Below are 21,376 nucleotides of genomic sequence, written 5' to 3'. Positions count from 1 at the left end.
ACTTTTCGGACATGTATGCTTGAAGTCAGTGTTGTGGTGGAATCTATTCTCTTACTTTCGGACATGTATGCTTGAAGTCAGTGTTGTGGTGGAATCTGTTCTCTACTTTCTTCGGACATGTATGCTTGAAGTCAGTGTTGTGGTGGAATCTATTCTCTTACTTTCGGACATGTATGCTTGAAGTCAGTGTTGTGGTGGAATCTATTCTCTTACTTTCGGACATGTATACTTGAAGTCAGTGTTGTGGTGGAATCTATTCTCTTACTTTCGGACATATACACTTGAAGTCAGTGTTGTGGTGGGAATCTATTCTCTTACTTTCGGACATGTATGCTTGAAGTCAGTGTTGTGGTGGAATCTATTCTTTACTTTCGGAAATGTATGCTTGAAGTCAGTGTTGTGGTGGAATCTATTCTCTTACTTTCCGGACATGTATGCTTGAAGTCAGTGTTGTGGTGGAATCTATTCTCTTACTTTCGGACATGTACGCTTGAAGTCAGTGTTGTGGTGGAATCTATTCCTCTTACTTTCCGAGGACATGCATGCTTGAAGTCAGTGTTGTGGTGGAATCTATTCTCTTACTTTCGGACATGTATGCTTGAAGTCAGTGTTGTGGTGGAATCTATTCTCTTACTTTCGGACATGTATGCTTGAAGTCAGTGTTGTGGTGGAATCTATTCTCTTACTTTCGGACATATACTTGAAGTCAGTGTTGTGGTGGAATCTATTCTCTTACTTTCGGACACGTATGCTTGAAGTCAGTGTTGTAGTGGAATCTATTCTCTTACTTTCGGACATGTATGCTTGAAGTCAGTGTTGTGGTGAATCTATTCCTCTTACTTTCGACATATATGCTTGAAGTCAGTGTTGTGGTGGAATCTATTCTCTTTACTTTCGACACATATGCTTGAAGTCAGTGTTGTGGTGGAATCTATTCTCTTACTTTCGACATGTATGCTTGAAGTCAGTGTTGTGGTGGGAATCTATTCTCTACTTTCGGACATGTATGCTGAAGTCAGTGTTGTAGGAATCTATTCTCTTACTTTCGGACATGTATGCTTGAAGTCAGTGTTGTGGTGGAATCTATTCTCTTACTTTCGGACATGTATGCTTGAAGTCAGTGTTGTGGTGAAGCCTGTGCGGAAGTATTGGAGCACCTACAGTGAAAAGTAAACTTTCAGTTTCATCCACAGTCCACAGACTGTCTAATAAATAGAATATATTACCAACAGGCTAACGTCAAGTCATACATGACGGAACGTATCCAGATTGGGTCTATTTTGCATAGTCGTGGCCGCCATTTGGATTTTCATGTACTTTTGTTGATATATATCTTTTCTAAGCAGACAGATTCAATTCTGGGCCTAATTGTCAGTCTGAACATTCCATGCAGTAGAGCAATGTTGACGTCCCTCCCTTTCCCTTTACTTTACCCCATGTCGATCACAGAAACAAGACGATTTTTCATATTTAAAATATGTGTAGAGATACAGACGAGGGACAGATTTTAACCTTCGTCGTTCTCCCCGAGATTGTATTCTACAAAGTTCCGACGTTCATACAGTTGGCCCTCATTATATAATGTTGATACTTCAGTGAACTCCTACAAAGTGAAGGTCTGTTCAGAGACGAATGAAATGTACAGAGGTAGTGGAACATTGGCCATTTTAAGCAAGACAGATTAACTCGGTTTACTATTAAAATGTGATTATGTAACCATGATGCACCCCAGACACGTTTTTTCTGTGAAATAATATAACGACGAAGTACACTATGTGACACAGTACATTACGTTTAGTGAACTCGATACGGAGCCAGACGCCATAACATTGAGAACATGTTTGCATAATGTGGACATTTATGAATCACTACATAGTTTATAGTTTCAGAGCCTGCAGCTGTTCGCCTATGTCGCCTATGTCCACAGAGGAGAGGCTTTATGATATATGTTACCCTTCCTTGCGTGTGTATTATGTTTTATTGATATTCTGCAAAATGATTACACCGGGTGTTGCTTCAAGGGTAAGCATGATCTGCCTTACCGGCATTCTAACACCGCCGACTCGAAATTGTAATAAGAATTACACTAAATGAGAATCAAGAACATTATTCGGATATTTTTGTCTTTATTAGGTTTTTGTTTAGTTTTTTCCCCGACCGACCAACCCATGTTCAGAATTCGGTGGCTACGTGAAACATAAAAAATGATGCCCTAACATGATTTGAATAATGTGTCTGTTTAAAATGCATGGAAACGTAGATTGGAAAACTTTGAAAAAATAATGACAAATGAAAATATTATAATGAAATGTATGGTGTTAAATCACTTCAATGTTTTTTGATCAATGAAATCAATGATCATTTCTACAGTAGCGACCCTGTCCGACATGATCACTGAGGAGGTTATTCAAGCAGAGCCAATCATAACGAATTAAAGCATCTCTTTGAGAGGGAAACATCAGTAGTAGTGTGGATGCATTTACTTGTTTTACGATTTGACTTCACATGCTTGTTAGAATCTATGAAGGAAACTTGTCGCTCCCCATTGTAATAAAGAAGTTATTCGTCGATAAGTGCTGTTTACATTCTTCAGGCTCATTTGTGGATACCCCCAGACATGGTTTCGGCGTGTGTACGTTACCCGTGTTTAACAATGAAATAATCTACAGATAAGATATTATCTTAAAGTATCGGGGACTGTAACCAGTGCTGGTTCTACTGCACTAAATCAGAATCACAAGCTCCTGAGCGAGAACCGTTTGTAAACATCTGAAGATAGAAACATGTGACAGCTGAATTTGGATGAAATAGTGAAAGATTTTTTATGTTTTTAAAAGCACATCCATCCAGTAATTATAACTGGTACACCTTCCTGGTACACCTTCCTGGTACACCTTCCTGGTACACCTTCCAGGTACACTGTGGTACACCTTCCTGGTACACCTTCCAGGTACACCTTCGTGGCATTCCTTCCTGGTACACCTTCCTGGCATACATTACTGGTACACCTTCCTGGTACACCTTCCTGGTACACCTTCCTGGTACACCTTCCTGGTACACCTTCCTGGCATTCCTTCCTGGTACATCTTCCTGGTACACCTTCGTGGTACACCTTCCTGGTACACCTTCCTGGTACACCTTCCTGGTACACCTTCCTGGTACACCTTCCTGGTACACCTTCCAGGTACACCTTCGTGATACACCTTCCTGGTACACCTTCCAGGTACATCTTCCTGGTACACCTTCCTGGCATTCTTTCCTGGTACTGGTACACCTTCCTGGTACATCTTCCTGGCACACCACCTTCCTGGCATACATTACTGGTACACCTTCCTGGGTACACCTTCCTGGTATACATTACTGGTACACCTTCCTGGTACACCTTCCTGGTACACCTTCCTGTCATACATTACTGGTACACCTTCCTGGTATACATTACTGGTACACCTTCCTGGTACACCTTCCTGTCATACATTACTGGTACACCTTCCTGGTATACATTACTGGTACACCTTCCTTCCTGGTACACCTTCCTGGTCAAACATACATTGCTGGTACACCTTCCTGTCATACATTACTGGTACTGGTACACCTGGGTACAAATTCCTGGGTACACCTTCCTGTCATACATGGTGGTACACCTTCCTGGTACACCTTCCTGTCATACAGTACTGGTACACCTTTCCTGTCATACATTACTGGTACACCTTCCAGGTACACCTTCCTGGTACACCTTCCTGGTACACCTTCCTGGTACACCTTCCTGGCATACATTACTGGTACACCTTCCTGGTACACCTTCCTGGTACACCTTCTTGGTACACCTTCCTGGTACACCTTCCTGGTACACCTTCTTGGTACACCTTCCTGGTACACTTTCCTGGTACACCTTCCTGGTACACCTTCCTGGTACACCTTCCGGCTTCCTGGTACACCTTCCTGGCACACCTTCCTGGTACACCTTCTTGGTACACCTTCCTGGCATTCCTTTCCTGGTACACCTTCCTACGTTTGGCAGGTGCCACACCAAAGTCCAATTGGACCATCTTTAGATTGTCTTTAGCCATCTTTTATCTTTTCATGACTTCCACGAGTCCGTGGGGTGGTGGAAGTGGGGGCTGGGGGTGGGGTTGGGGCTTGGAGGTAGTTGGGCAGAGGATGCTAGAGTTGAGATTGTAACTTGAAGACTGTTTCCTGGCACCAAATGTCTTGTAACGGTTCCACATTGAGGTGGACAACGGTGACTCCAGGTCGCCACAGTGTATTCCTATAGCTGTCCTACAGAAGTACCATCAAGATGTCTTCACAGCAACGAGCCATCCATTTTGAACACCCAGTGTGGGTACAAAAGGGAGCAGAACCACTTCTCTTCTCTTTGTTTTAATGCCGCATTGCACGCAGTATTCCAGCTGTATGACTACTACAATAATCGAGACGGGACCAGACAATCATCAGCATCGGCCTACGCAATTGGGATAAGTTGACATGTGTCAGTCAAGTCAGTGAGCCTGACCTCCTGATCTCGGCGTAGTCGTAGTCGTCTCTTACGACAAGCATGGTTTGCTGAAGACCAGTTCTAACCCGGATCTTCACGGGTCCCAAGAACTTCCCCCACAATGGGGGCGATTGGATAGCATAGTGCTTAAAGCTTTCTGCTCTTCACACCGAAGACCCGGGTCACACCCAAGTGAAGCCCCTGCATTTCTAGCGTTCCTCGCCATGAGCTTCGTATATTGCTAAAAGCGGCGTAAAAGTTTATTCACTCAGACGTCCATGCTGCTTATGAATAATGAAAGGAACATCTCTTGAGGTTACTGATCGCGAAGTCGGCAAGCTGCTGAAACAGGTGAGAATGATGGGATTACGACCAGCGTCTGTAGACCATTAGCAGAACAGGTGTCAACATACTCCGAATAATCTGAAAACTTGGGTGTCTAAAAATGGGTATTGGTCCCATTGTTGAATTTAAATAGATAGATGTTACGTTGCATAACACCATGACTCAAACCAGTAAACTTACCGTCCTTTCTCCATCAGCTCCTGTCAAAATGTAGACCGAGACGAGATCACGTGACGAAGGTCAGCACTTTTACGATGCAGTACAATCCGTATTCTCATTCAACGCGTCTGTGCAAGAGAGGTCGAAGATGTTGCTGCTAGTGGCCCTTCTGTTTTATCCAGTGTCAACGTGCTGGAGGGAGGTGTTGTGCCCCCCTAGACAGTGGGAAGGGTGGGGGTGAGGCTCGAGTGGGACAAATGGCCGGAGCCACCCACGAGAGACCGGAGCTGATAAAGGTAAAAGTACCGTTCATCGTATTCAAACACAAAGTTATATTCCAGTAGATAGTGTCACTTAGAATGAGAGGTTGCGTAAACATTTCAAAACTAGTAGAGATGACCACATTTTACAGACCAGGTATAATGTATGCAATAATATCGGTATCTCTGAGCTGAGATCACCCCACCACGTGCAGGCGACGTTGTGCGACCGCAGTGTGATGGACCTGTGACCAGCATCCGTTTTCGTGTATTATAAAACATCAGAATGACGGCGCTATCACAGAACAACTAACTGATTGTAAACCGATTTTATTAAGCTTGCGAAATAAAACCCAAAACATTATGCATGAGCCAAGGTCGTTTCGATATGTATACAATTTTGGGGATTGGGTGTGTGTTATCCGATTGAAACAGTGCATATATTCTCAGAATTTAGCAGCATTCCTGCAATTCCTGAAGGGCACATCAGGAATGAGCTTCGCACACATGCGGGAAGTCCAACCGTACGAGCGAACACTTTAACCTTTAGGCTACCCACCACGCCACCCGAAAATATTGCCCGGAAGACGGGTTTCTGGATTCACGGGTTTGGAAGTGTTTTGGATGTTGGACGTTTACGACGACTGGTAGTTGGAGCTTAGAGATAAGTTCCGGTAACACTCCAACCTCCCAACCACATTAAAACCCATCACTGCTCATACACCCATGTCCATGTTAACGAGGCTCATATCAATTCGGATCAATTCGCGACATAAACCAGAAGCAACTGTTCGTGATAAAGTGTACTCTTCGGACATAAACGGTGAAGTCTGCTTTTCTTTCCTAACCCTTCCATTGCGAATGTCAGTATTAACGTGGCTCCGGGACATAAAGAACTGATGGTCGGAGTAACAACAACCGACCAACATAACCAGCCGCCGGGGACTTGATTGAATAAAAACATACACGCATATAGTTCAAGGAAAACGAGATGTCGTCTCATCCAAACGTGCAACTCAGTGCGAGAGTGAGTCGATCGTGACCGCCCGTCAGTCAACGGAGCGTGTCAAGAGTATCACCAGGAGAAGCTCTTTCATCAGAATTGGGGTTGTAAAGCAGGACGGGGCAGCCGGCTGGTTGTCGCAATGGGACTTGTCAGCTGGGATTTGCATAATAGCGGTATAAATGTCAACGTGTGCGATATGCCGGCTGAACACCATATCTCCCCATACAAACAATAAACCATTGTTAGTGTGCAGTCTCACTTGCCATGGTCCCTGTTCAATATTTTTGCAGATATACTCAGTGAACCAGCATTAAAGCGAACACTCTTTATGTAGAACTAACGGATATACCGAACTGTTGTATATTCCCGCCGTGAAAAAATGGCTTTACAGTGTCTTACTAAACTACTATATTCAAATGAGTCCAACCATGCATATAACTGTGTCCTCGGTCCCCTTTTGAGGATTGTGTAGCAGGACATCTTCTCTTGTTCCGCCTTTAGGACTAAGAGTCAAACCTTTACTTTCTGTTGCTGGCATTGAGCTGGAAAATATATCTCCTTCCCGAATTCTTTCTTCTCCTCCTTGTCATTAGCGAGGCCACAAGTTGACCCTAACACTGACAACATTTAATAAATCAGAAACTAATGAATTACACTTTGAACAAGAATATAATCAATTAAAAAATAAATATAATACATATAAATGCTTTTATTTACAGATCGGTCCAAGGATGGTGGCGAAGTGGCATGTGCCACTGTCATTGAATCATTGATTCATTGGATGCTGTTATCTCGATTGCCGGATAACAGCACTATTTTTAGAGCATGGGCAGACGCCATATTAACGGCTCCTTAAATATATTACAAACACCCTAAATGTAAACAATATATCATCTTTTTCAGACTCTCTTCAAGTTGCCCGCAGAAGCATCCACTTTTAATTGAAATTATTGAGGTTATATAATGATCTTACTACTGGCCAATTCGACATCGTCTCTTGTTGGTTGCCCAGCCATGTTGGCATTTCTGGGAACACAATGGCCGATCTTGCTGCTAACTCAGCACTCAATAAATGTGACAGAACTCTGATCCCATACTCTGATTGTGAAGCTAACATAAGATTTTACATCCGTGATCTGATGCAAGCAGGTATAAAAAATGCATGAAATAAAGCCAACTATCGGTTACACTTACTTGGGCTGTCTACTTGATTTGAAGAGGTCATTATGGCGACGATGTCGCATTGGCCATACGCATTATACTCTGGAAATACCTGTTAAAGAGGTGAAGATCCTCCGTTTTGTATCCTGTGATGAGAGAGGATAAACATGTCAATGTCACACCTGTAAAGGATCTCTTTACTAAGGTTAATTTTTAATCTAATTATTGTTTGCTTTTGGAAGGAAATTGATATAATTGATCAATGTTGATTAATATGGTTTGTAGATAGATGTACTTTAATGACTGGTAGGTTAGATTAGAAACTTAGATTGTTAATTGCTTTATCCTTAAGCGGGGTTAAAGTATTGTCAAATTCAATGTCCTCCTAGGGAGGGTACGTAAGTCTCGAAACATTCAAAGGAAATTTAGATTTTACTCAGATTTTTAAGTGCAGCACTTTGGCCATAGTAATTTTGGCTGAATTTGACTTCAATCGCCATCTACTGAAGAGTTGATTTAAATCCAGCTAGAGTCAACGCAGGTAGTAAAAGTACTGTAGGTTCCCATGGTCCCTAGTAAGGTGATCAGCCTTCAGTTGCAGGTCATCTATAGCCCGTTTTATATTTTGTACCTGTAGTCCATAGTGACTTATTTTCATGATAGCGTACTAGTTTTAAATTAAGAACTGTGATACTGTAGTACTTTTACTGTACTTTCGATGACAGGTTTTATCTAAAAGTTATAGCTTTTAATATTGATATCAATTAAATTGTTAAATTGATTAATAACGATGTGGCCGAAATATTGACTCCCCTTACACCCCTGCTGCATGTTCCAGGACACTTTCTGTACATTGTATCGAAATATGTGTTTACGGTTGTACCGAACAACTCTAAACTACGTTCAACCTAACATTAGTCATCCCTTTCTATTCGTTATAACCGTATTACTTTAACGTATTGTACACGAATAATGCCTATCACCGAGAGGGTTCACGTTAACTTTAACGTATTGTACACGACTAATGCCTATCACCGAGATGGTTTCACGTTAACGTTAACGTGTTGTACGCGACTAATGCCTATCACCGAGATGTTAACGTTAACGTTCACGACTAATGCCCGTCACGAGAGGGTTCACGTTAACGTTAACATTGTTACACGACTAATGCCTATCACCGAGAGGGTTCACGTTAACGTTAACGTATTGTACACGACTAATGCCTGTCACCGAGAGGGTTCACGTTAACGTTAACGCATTGTACGCGACTTCAATGCCTTCACCGAGATTGGTTCAACGCCTAACGTTAAACGTGTTGTATTGTACGCGACTAATGCCTATCACCGAGATGGTTCACGTTAACGTTAACGCATTATACGCGACTAATGCCTATCACCGAGAGGGTTCACGTTAACGTTAACGCATTGTACGCGACTAATGCCTATCACCGAGATGGTTCACGTTAACGTTAACGCATTGTACGCGACTAATGCCTATCACCGAGATGGTTCACGTTAACGTTAACGTATTGTGCGCGACTAAATGCCCATATCACCAAGAGCCTATCACCGGTTCACGTTAACGTTAACGCATTGTACACGACTAATGCCTATCACCGAGAGGGTTCACGTTAACGTTAACGTATTGTACACGTAATGCCTATCACCGAGAGGTGGTTCACGACTAACGCCTATCGTACGGTACACGGCCTTCACCGAGATTCTCACGTTAACGTTATTATATTGTACGACTAATGCCTATCACCGAGAGGGTTCACGTTAACGTTAACGTATTGTACACGACTAATGCCTATCACCGAGATGGTTCACGTTCGTTAACGTATTGTACACGACTAATGCCTTCACCGAGAGGTTCACGTTAACGTTATTGTATTGTACACGACTAATGCCTATCACCGAGAGGGTTCACGTTAACGTTAACGTATTGTACACGACTAATGCCTATCACCGAGATGGTTCACGTTAACGTTAACGTATTGTACACGACTAATGCCTATCACCGAGAGGGTTCACGTTAACGTTAACGTATTGTACACGACCAATGCCTATCACCGAGAGGGTTTCAGGTTAACGTTAACGTATTGTAATGCGACAATGCCTATCACCGAGATGGTTCACGTTAACGTTAACGTATTGGTGTACGCGACTAATGCCTATCACCGAGAGGGTTCACGTTAACGTTAACGTATTGTACACGACTAATGCCTATCACCGAGAGGTTCACGTTAACGTTAACGTATTGTACACGACTAATACCTATCACCGAGAGGGTTCACGTTAACGTTAACGTATTCCATTCTTTATGTCCTTCTTCCTATCACCGGGGTGCGTTCCATTACTGTTAACATATTGCCACATTTATCTCATCCTGGTCGTTCCATTCTTTATATTATACTGTCCACCGGTCGTTCCGTGCTGTTCTTTATGTATACCGGCTCATACCTATCCACGAAAGGTTCCATTACTGTTATACGGCTCAAACTATCCACCGGGCTCCGTTCCGTGCCATGTGCCACCAGGCCATTCCATTGCCGTATTATGCGGCAAAACCTATCCACCAAGATAGTTCACGTGCGATGCTTTATGTGTATACTGACAAAACTATCCACGAGGTTCCACGATTGCTGATGCTGTGTTATACCGGCTAATACCGGGTAGTTCCACGTTGCGTGCTGTGTGTACACTGTCACGTGCTGTTGGCTAATGCCTGTCACCGAGATGGTTCGTTATTTTGTGTACCGGGGTTCCACGTGCGTTGCGTATTATACCGATAATGCCTATCACCGGGTTCGTTGTTGACGTGTTGTCACGGCTATGCCTGTCACAGATGGATTCCGTGCGTGCTGTGTACGACTTCAATGCCTGTCACCGGGGTTCACGTTAGCGATTGACGTGTCTGGGATGGTTCCACGTGCTTATTTTACGGCAATACCTATCTACGAAGTTCACATTGCATTTTTGTGTACGTATCACCGGAAAGTTCCACGTGCTTTTGATTGGCTTGTGTGTATTTAATACCTGTCACCAGATAGTTCGATGCTGATTATTGTCCGGCAATACCTCACCGGGGTTGCTGTTGGCATGTGCTCTGATAATGCCTGTCTGGATGGATTCCATTGCCGTTATTTATACCTATCACCGGGATTCCACGTTAACATTGTATGTGCCATTCTTCCTGTCACCGAGATGGGTTCCATTCTGTGTACATTCGTTGTGTGTGCCTGACTATGCACCTTCCATTGCGTTGTGTGTGTCACCGGGATGGTTCCACGTTGCGTATTGCCCTTCTTCCTCACCGTTGCGTTGGTATTGTACATTAATGTCACCGGGTTCGATGTGTGTATCCTGGATGGTTCCATTATTCTTTATACCCCTATCCACCGAGGATTCCATTACTGTTAACATATTTTGTTTCCTCTGTCCATTCATTCCATTATATTTCCTCTTCCATTATTTATTATTTATGTATGGCTTTCCTCCCTGCGTCTGTTCCATTATGCCTTGTGCTGCCACTCCATTCTTTGTTGTTTATGTGCCACTATACCTGCTGGCTGTCGTTCCATTACTGTGCCCATGTATTCCTTTTCCATTATGCGTTGGCCATGTATGCCACTCCTTGGTCGTTCGTGCTGTATTTGTGTCTCCTTTCCATTGTGCTGTGTATTTGGCAATACCTGTCCGTGCGTTGGCTAGTTCCGTTGTGCTGTGTCTTCCGTGCTGTGTGCTGTTCCACGTGTTCTGTGTGTGCGTGTGCTGTGTGTGTCCACGTGCGTGCTGTGTTCGGTCTGTCTCGTGTGTTCGGTTGTGTGTGTCTTGTGTCCATGTGGTGTCTCCTGGTCCTCGGGGTTGTGTCCACTGTGTGTGTCCTCTGTGGTTGTGGGTTGCTGGGGCCTGTGTCGTGGGGTTCCGTGTCGTGGGGCAGTGGTCCTGTGGCCGTTGGTTGTCGTGTGGGGTCGTGTTCCGTGTGTGGTCTTCTGGGTCCTCCTGCTGTGGCCACTGTCCTTGGCCATATTTGTATGACCCTGGGCTGTCCTTGTATTCATGTATGACCTGGAATGGTTGTGTCATTTGTGTGATTCCACATGTCATTGTGATTCATGTTGTGATTCTTTGATTTTCATGTCTATGTATGACCTACACACATGCCTATGTATGACCCTACACTCATGTGTATTTGTATGACCCTACACTCAGACTATGTGTATGACCCTACACACATGCCTATGTAGGACCCTGCACACACATGCCTATGTATGATCCTACTACACTCAGATATTTGTGTGACCCTACACACAGGCCTATGTATGACCCTACACATGCCTATGTATGACCCTACACACTGCCTGCAAAGCAGATGCCCTTTGTATGACTTCCTACACACATGCCTATGTATGACCCTATGTATGACCCTACACACATGCCTATGTATGACCCTACACATGCAGATATTTCTGATATGACCCTACACACAGGCTCCTATGTATGACCCTACACATGCATGTGTGATCCCTATGATATTTGATGACCCTACACACATGCCTATGTATGACCCTCTGTGTGATTGCACTCAGATATTTGTATGACCCTACACACAGGCCTATGTATGACCCTCACACACATGCCTATGTATGTACAGACCTATGTGTCCCTACACTCAGATATTTGTATGACTCCTACACACATGCCCTACACACATAAGTGTATGACCTTACACTCAGATATTTGTATGACCCTACACACATGCCTATGTATGACCCTACACACAGGCCTATGTATGACCCTACACACATGCCTATGTATGACCCTACACACAGGCCTATGTATGACCCTACACACAGGCCTATGTATGACCCTACACACATGCCTATGTATGACCCTACACTCAGATATTTGTATGACCCTACACACAGGGCTATGTATGACCCTACACACATGCCTATGTATGACCCTACACTCAGATATTTGTATGACCCTACACACATGCCTATGTATGACCCTACACACAGGCCTATGTCTGACCCTACACACATGCCTATGTATGACCTTACACTCAGATATTTGTATGACCCTACACACAGGCCTTTGTATGACCCTTTACACACATGCCTATGTATGACCCTACACTCAGATATTTGTATGACCCTACACACAGGCCTATGTATGACCCTACACACATGCCTATGTATGACCTTACACTCAGATATTTGTATGACCCTACACACAGGCCTATGTATGACCCTACACACAGTCCCATGTATGACCTTACACTAGGATATATGTATGACCCTACACACAGACCTATGTATGACCCTACACACAGGCCTATGTATGACCCTACACACAGACCTATGTATGACCCTACATACAGACCTATGTATGACCCTACATACATAACTATGTATGACCCTACACACAGACCTATGTATGACCCTACATACAGACCTATGAATGACCCTACATACAGACCTATGTATGACCCTACACACAGACCTATGTATGACCCTACAAACAGACCTATGTACAACCCTACACACAGGCCTATGTATGACCCTACACACAGACCTATGTATGACCCTACATACAGAATTATGTATGACCCTACACACAGACCTATGTATGACCCTACACACAGACCTATGTATGACCCTACACACAGGCCTATGTATGACCCTACACACGGGCCTATGTATGACCCTACACACGGGCCTATGTATGACCCTACACACGGGCCTATGTATGACCCTACACACATGCCTATGTATGACCCTACACACAGGCCTATGTATGACCCTACACACATGCCTATGTATGACCCTACACACATGCCTATGTATGACCCTAGAATACAGACCTATGTATGACCCTACATACAGACCTATGAAAGACCCTACACACAGGCCTATGTATGACCCTACATACAGACCTATGAATGACCCTACATACAGACCTATGAATGACCCTACATACAGACCTATGTATGACCCTACATACAGACCTATGTATGACCCTACATACAGAACTATGTATGACCCTACATACAGACTCTATGTATGACCCTACATACAGACCTATGAATGACACTACACACATACATGACCCATGTATGACCCTACCCACAGGCCTATGTATGACCCTACATACAGACCTATGTATGACCCTACACACAGACCTATGTATGACCCTACACACAGCCCTATGTATGACCCTACACACAGACCTATGTATGACCCTACATACAGACCTATGTATGACCCTACATACAGACCTATGTATGACCCTACACACAGCCCTATGTATGACCCTACACACAGACCTATGTATGACCCTACATACAGACCTATGTATGACCCTACCCACACGCCTATGTATGACCCTACATACAGACCTATGTATGACCCTACCCACAGGCCTATGTATGACCCTACATACAGACCTATGAATGACCCTACACACAGGCCTATGTATGACCCTACGTACAGACCTATGTATGACCCTACACACTGGCCTATGTATGACCCTACATACAGACCTATGAATGACCCTACACACACGCCTATGTATGACCCTACATACATGCCTATGTATGACCCTACACACAGGCCTATGTATGACCCTACATACAGGCCTATGTATGACCCTACATACAGACCTATGTATGACCCTACATACAGACCTGTGTATGACACTACATACAGACCTATGAATAACCCTACACACAGACCTATGTATGACCCTACACACTTGCCTATGTATTACCCTACATACAGACCTATGAATGACCCTACATACAGACCTGTGTATGACCCTACATACAGACCTATATATGACCCTACACACATGCCTATCTATGACCCTACATACAGACCTATGTATGACCCTACATACAGACCTATGTACGACCCTACATACAGACCTATGTATGACCCTTCCCACAGGCCTATGTATGACCCTAAACACCGACCTATGTATGACCCTACACACAGGCCTATGTATGACCCTACACACAGGCCTATGTATGACCCTACATACATACCTATGTATGACTCTACACACAGGCCTATGTATGACCCTACACACAGGCCTATGTATGACCCTACATACAGACCTATGTATGACTCTACACACAGACCTATGTATGACTCTACATACATACCTATGTATGACTCTACACACAGGCCTATGTATGACCCTACATACAGGCCTATGTATGACCCTACACACAGGCCTATGTATGACCCTACACACAGACCTATGTATGACCCTACACACAGGCCTATGTATGACCCTACACACAGGCCTATGTATGACCCTACACACAGGCCTATGTATGACCCTACATACAGGCCTATGTATGACCCTACACACAGACCTATGTATGACTCTACACACAGGCCTATGTATGACCCTACACACAGACCTATGTATGACCCTACACACAGGCCTATGTATGACCCTACATACAGGCCTATGTATGACCCTACACACAGGCCTATGTATGACCCTTACATACAGGCCTATGTATGACTCTACACACAGACCTATGTATGACCCTACACACAGGCCTATGTATGACCCTACATACAGACCTATGTATGACCCTACATACAGACCTATGTATGACCCTACATACAGACCTATGTATGACTCTACACACAGACCTATGTATGACCCTACATACAGACCTATGTATGACCCTACATACAGACCTATGTATGACCCTACATACAGACCTATGTATGACCCTACATACGGGCCTATGTATGACTCTACACACAGACCTATGTATGACCCTACACACAGGCCTATGTATAACCCTACACACAGGCCTATGTATGACCCTACACACAGGCCTATGTATGACTCTACACACAGACCTATGTATAACCCTACATACAGACCTATGTATAACCCTACATACAGACCTATGAATGACCCTACATACATGCCTATGTATGACCCTACAGCTCTGTATGAATCCAATGTATTCTATAGAAAGAGACCAATACCTTAATATGCATGTGTTAACTAGTAGCCGACCGCCTTTGTGGTGTAGTGGTTAGAGCGTCCGCCCGGAGAGCGGTAGGTCCCGGGTTCGTTCCCCGGCTGCGTCAAAACAACAGCCGTTAAAATATAGCACTATAAAACCAGCTTAAGTCTGGGTTAGCACAAGCAGCCACACACACACACGCACGCAGGTCGTCATATGAGCTAAACAGTCCTAAGTGCCAAGTTAAACCACATATCACCATCAACTATTTTAGCATATGAGACTACACATGAACTGTGTCTGCAGGCCAAGATCAACCTTCACTACGATGCTGATGTACCAATCGTGGTCGCTGTTGCCAACACGTCTGTAGGAACGAGGAAACGTGTGCTGACAGCCATACAGGACTTCAGACATGTAAGTAGCACTGCTATAAGGTCGGTCTGCAACAGCAATAATACCAGGAGTGTCAGCTTAGTGTGATACAGGACTTCAGACATGTAACTAGCACTGCAATAGGGTGGGTCAGCAACAGCAATAATACAGGAGTGTCAGCTTAGTGTGATACAGGACTTCAGACATGTAAGTAGCACTACTATAGGGTGGGTCAGCAACAGCAATAATACCAGGAGAGTCAGCTTAGTGTGATACAGGACTTCAGACATGTAAGTAGCACTGCTATATGTTGGGTTAGCAACAGCAATAATACAGGAGTGTCAGCTTAGTGTGATGCAGGACTTCAGACATGTATGTAGCACTACTATAGGGTGGGTCAGCAACAGCAATAATACCAGGAGAGTGAGCTTAGTGTGATACAGGACTTCAGACATTTAGGTAGCACTGCTCTAGGGTGGGTCTGCAACAGCAATAATACCAGGAGTGTCAGCTTAATGTAATACAGGACTTCAGACATGTAAGTAGCACTGCTATAGGGTGGGTCAGCAACAGCAATAATAACAGGAGTGTCAGCTTAGTGTGATACAGGACTTCAGACATGTAAGTAGCACTGCTATAGGATGGGTCAGCAACAGCAATAATACAGGAGTGTCAGCTTAGTGTGATACAGGAGTTCAGACATGTAAGTAGCACTGCTATATGGTGGGTTAGCAACAGCAATAATACCAGGATTGTCAGCTTAGTGTGATACAGGACTTCAGACATGTAAGTAGCACTGCTATATGGTGGGTTAGCAACAGCAATAATACAGGAGTGTCAGCTTAGTGTGATACAGGACTTCAGACATGTAAGTAGAACTACTACAGGGTGGGTCAGCAACAGCAATAATACCAGGAGTGTCACCTTAGTGTGATACAGGACTTCAGACATGTAAGTAGCACTGCAATGGGGTGGGTCAGCAACAGCAATAAAACAGGAGCGTCAGCTTAGTGTGATACACGACTTCAGACATGTAAGTAGCACTGCTTTAGGGTGGGTTAGCAACAGCAATAATACAGGAGTGTCAGCTTAATGTGATACAGGACTTCAGACATGTAAGTAGCACTACTATAGGGTGGGTCAGCAACAGCAATAATACCAGGATTGTCAGCTTAGTGTGATACAGGACTTCAGACATGTAAGTAGCACTACTATAGGGTGGGTCAGCAACAGCAATAATACCAGGATTGTCAGCTTAGTGTGATACAGGACTTCAGACATGTAAGTAGCACTACTATAGGGTGGGTCAGCAACAGCAATAATATAGGAGTGTCAGCTTAGTGTGATACAGGACTTCAGACATGTAAGTAGCACTGCTATATGGTGGGTTAGCAACAGCAATAATACAGGACTGTCAGCTTAGTGTGATACAGGACTTCAGACATGTAAGTAGCACTACTATAGGGTGGGTCAGCAACAGCAATAATACCAGGATTGTCAGCTTAGTGTGATACAGGACTTCAGACATGTAAGTAGCACTGCTACAGGGTCGGTCAGGAAAAGCAATAATAACAGGATTGTCAGCTTAGTGTGATACAGGACTTCAGACATGTAAGTAACACTGCTATAGGATGGGTCAGCAAAAGCAATAATACCAGGAGAGTCAGCTTAGTGTGCTACAGGACTTCAGACATGTATGTAGCACTGCAATAGGTCGGGTCAGCAACAGCAATAATACAGGAGTGTCAGCTTAGTGTGATACTGGATTTCAGACATGTAAGTAGCACTGGTATATGGTGGGCCAGCAACAGCAATAATACCAGGAGTGTCAGCTTAGTGTGATACAGGACTTCAGACATGTAAGTAGCACTGCTATAGGTCGGGTCAGCAACAGCAATTATACAGGAGTGTCAGCTTAGTGTGATACAGGACTTCAGACATGTAAGTAGCACTCCTTTAGGGTCGGCCAGCAACAGCAATAATACCAGGAGTGTCACCTTAGTGTGATGCAAGACTTCAGACATGTCAGTAAAACTGCTATAAGGTCGGTCTGCAACAGCAATAATACCAGGAACGTCAGCTTAGTGTGATGCAGGACTTCAGACATGTAAGTAGAACTGCTATAGGGTGGGTCAGCAACAGCAATAATAACAGGAGCGTCACCTTAGTGTGATACAGGACTTCAGACATGTAAGTAGCACTGCTACATGGTCGGTCAGCAACAGCAATAATACCAGGAGTGTCACCTTAGTGTGATACAGGACTTCAGACATGTAAGTAGCACTGCTATAGGGTGGGTCAACAAAAGCAATAAAACAGGAGTGTCAGCTTAGTGTGATACAGGACTTCAGACATGTAAGTAGCACTGCAATGGGGTGGGTCAGCAACAGCAATAATACAGGAGTGTCAGCTTAGTGTGATACAGGACTTCAGACATGTAAGTAGCACTGCTATAGGGTCGGTCAGCAACAGCAATAATACCAGGAGAGTCACATTAGTGTAATACAGGACTTCAGACATGTAAGTAGCACTGCTATAGGGTGGGTCAGCAAAAGCAATAATACAGGAGTGTCAGCTTAGTGTGATACAGGACTTCAGACATGTAAGTAGCACTGCTATAGGGTGGGTCAGCAACAGCAATAATACAGGAGTGTCAGCTTAGTGTGATACAGGAGTTCAGACATGTAAGTAGCACTGCTATATGGTGGGTTAGCAACAGCAATAATACAGGATTGTCAGCTTAGTGTGATACAGGACTTCAGACATGTAAGTAGCACTGCTATATGGTGGGTTAGCAACAGCAATAATACAGGAGTGTCAGCTTAGTGTGATACAGGACTTCAGACATGTAAGTAGAACTACTACAGGGTGGGTCAGCAACAGCAATAATACCAGGAGTGTCACCTTAGTGTGATACAGGACTTCAGACATGTAAGTAGCACTGCAATGGGGTGGGTCAGCAACAGCAATAAAACAGGAGCGTCAGCTTAGTGTGATACACGACTTCAGACATGTAAGTAGAACTGCTTTAGGGTGGGTTAGCAACAGCAATAATACAGGAGTGTCAGCTTAATGTGATACAGGACTTCAGACATGTAAGTAGCACTACTATAGGGTGGGTCAGCAACAGCAATAATACCAGGATTGTCAGCTTAGTGTGATACAGGACTTCAGACATGTAAGTAGCACTACTATAGGGTGGGTCAGCAACAGCAATAATACCAGGATTGTCAGCTTAGTGTGATACAGGACTTCAGACATGTAAGTAGCACTACTATAGGGTGGGTCAGCAACAGCAATAATATAGGAGTGTCAGCTTAGTGTGATACAGGACTTCAGACATGTAAGTAGCACTGCTATATGGTGGGTTAGCAACAGCAATAATACAGGACTGTCAGCTTAGTGTGATACAGGACTTCAGACATGTAAGTAGCACTACTATAGGGTGGGTCAGCAACAGCAATAATACCAGGATTGTCAGCTTAGTGTGATACAGGACTTCAGACATGTAAGTAGCACTGCTATATGGTGGGTTAGCAACAGCAATAATACAGGAGTGTCAGCTTAGTGTGATACAGGACTTCAGACATGTAAGTAGAACTACTACAGGGTGGGTCAGCAACAGCAATAATACCAGGAGTGTCACCTTAGTGTGATACAGGACTTCAGACATGTAAGTAGCACTGCAATGGGGTGGGTCAGCAACAGCAATAAAACAGGAGCGTCAGCTTAGTGTGATACACGACTTCAGACATGTAAGTAGCACTGCTTTAGGGTGGGTTAGCAACAGCAATAATACAGGAGTGTCAGCTTAATGTGATACAGGACTTCAGACATGTAAGTAGCACTACTATAGGGTGGGTCAGCAACAGCAATAATACCAGGATTGTCAGCTTAGTGTGATACAGGACTTCAGACATGTAAGTAGCACTACTATAGGGTGGGTCAGCAACAGCAATAATACCAGGATTGTCAGCTTAGTGTGATACAGGACTTCAGACATGTAAATAGCACTACTATAGGGTGGGTCAGCAACAGCAATAATACAGGAGTGTCAGCTTAGTGTGATACAGGACTTCAGACATGTAAGTAGCACTGCTATATGGTGGGTTAGCAACAGCAATAATACAGGACTGTCAGCTTAGTGTGATACAGGACTTCAGACATGTAAGTAGCACTACTATAGGGTGGGTCAGCAACAGCAATAATACCAGGATTGTCAGCTTAGTGTGATACAGGACTTCAGACATGTAAGTAGCACTGCTACAGGGTCGGTCAGGAAAAGCAATAATAACAGGATTGTCAGCTTAGTGTGATACAGGACTTCAGACATGTAAGTAACACTGCTATAGGATGGGTCAGCAAAAGCAATAGCAATAATACCAGGAGAGTCAGCTTAGTGTGCTACAGGACTTCAGACATGTATGTAGCACTGCTATAGGTCGGGTCAGCAACAGCAATAATACAGGAGTGTCAGCTTAGTGTGATACTGGATTTCAGACATGTAAGTAGCACTGGTATATGGTGGGACAGCAACAGCAATAATACCAGGAGTGTCAGCTTAGTGTGATACAGGACTTCAGACATGTAAGTAGCACTGCTATAGGTCGGGTCAGCAACAGCAATTAATACAGGAGTGTCAGCTTAGTGTGATACAGGACTTCAGACATGTAAGTAGCACTGCTATATGGTGGATCAGCAACAGCAATAATACCAGGAGCGTCACCTTAGTGTGATACAGGACTTCAGACATGTAAGTAACACTGCTATTGGGTGGGTCAGCAACAGCAATAATAACAGGAGCGTCACCTTAGTGTGATACAGGACTTCAGACATGTAAGTAGCACTGCTACAGGGTCGGTCAGCAACAGCAATAATACCAGGAGCGTCAGCTTAGTGTGATGCTGGACTTCAGACATGTAAGTAGCACTGCTACAGGGTCGGTCAGCAAAAGCAATAATACAAGGAGTGTCACCTTAGTGTGATACAGGACTTCAGACATGTAAGTAGCACTGCAATGGGGTGGGTCAGCAACAGCAATAAAACAGGAGTGTCAGCTTAGTGTGATACAGGACTTCAGACATGTAAGTAGCACTGCTATAGGGTGGGTTAGCCCGAGCAATAATACAGGAGTGTCAGCTTAGTGTGATACAGGACTTCAGACATGTAAGTAGCACTGCTATATGGTGGGTTAGCAACAGCAATAATACAGGATTGTCAGCTTAGTGTGATACAGGACTTCAGACATGTAAGTAGCACTGCTATATGGTCGGTTAGCAACAGCAATAATACAGGATTGTCAGCTTAGTGTGAAACAGGACTTCAGACATGTAAGTAGAACTACTTTAGAGTGGGTCAGCAACAGCAATAATACAAGGAGTGTCACCTTAGTGTGATACAGGACTTCAGACATGTAATTAGCACTGCAATGGGGTGGGTCAGCAACAGCAATAAAACAGGAGTGTCAGCTTAGTGTGATACAGGACTTCAGACATGTAAGTAGCACTGCTATAGGGTGGGTTAGCAACAGCAATAATACAGGATTGTCAACTTAGTGTGATACAGGAC

The 21,376-nt window shown here is 44.0% G+C and overlaps 1 protein-coding gene across 1 annotated transcript in view; it reads left to right on the top strand.

Annotated features, from left to right (window-relative positions):
• Positions 1-5,217: 5,217 nt before the first annotated feature.
• Positions 5,218-21,376, top strand: part of LOC124275022 — a 56,979-nt gene continuing 40,820 nt past the window's right edge. Inside the window, exons 1-2 of the mRNA XM_046710508.1 lie at positions 5,218-5,295; positions 15,740-15,850. Coding sequence (XP_046566464.1) covers positions 5,257-5,295; positions 15,740-15,850 — 150 coding nt within the window. The 5' untranslated portion in view covers positions 5,218-5,256. The remainder of the gene's footprint in view (positions 5,296-15,739; positions 15,851-21,376) is intronic.

Source organism: Haliotis rubra, unplaced genomic scaffold, assembly GCF_003918875.1.
Source record: "Haliotis rubra isolate DU_JTF1 unplaced genomic scaffold, ASM391887v1 Scf1043, whole genome shotgun sequence".
Taxonomy (NCBI): domain Eukaryota; kingdom Metazoa; phylum Mollusca; class Gastropoda; order Lepetellida; family Haliotidae; genus Haliotis; species Haliotis rubra.
Note: the sequence above shows the minus strand (reverse complement) of the source record. Positions and strands in the feature narration are given on the sequence as shown.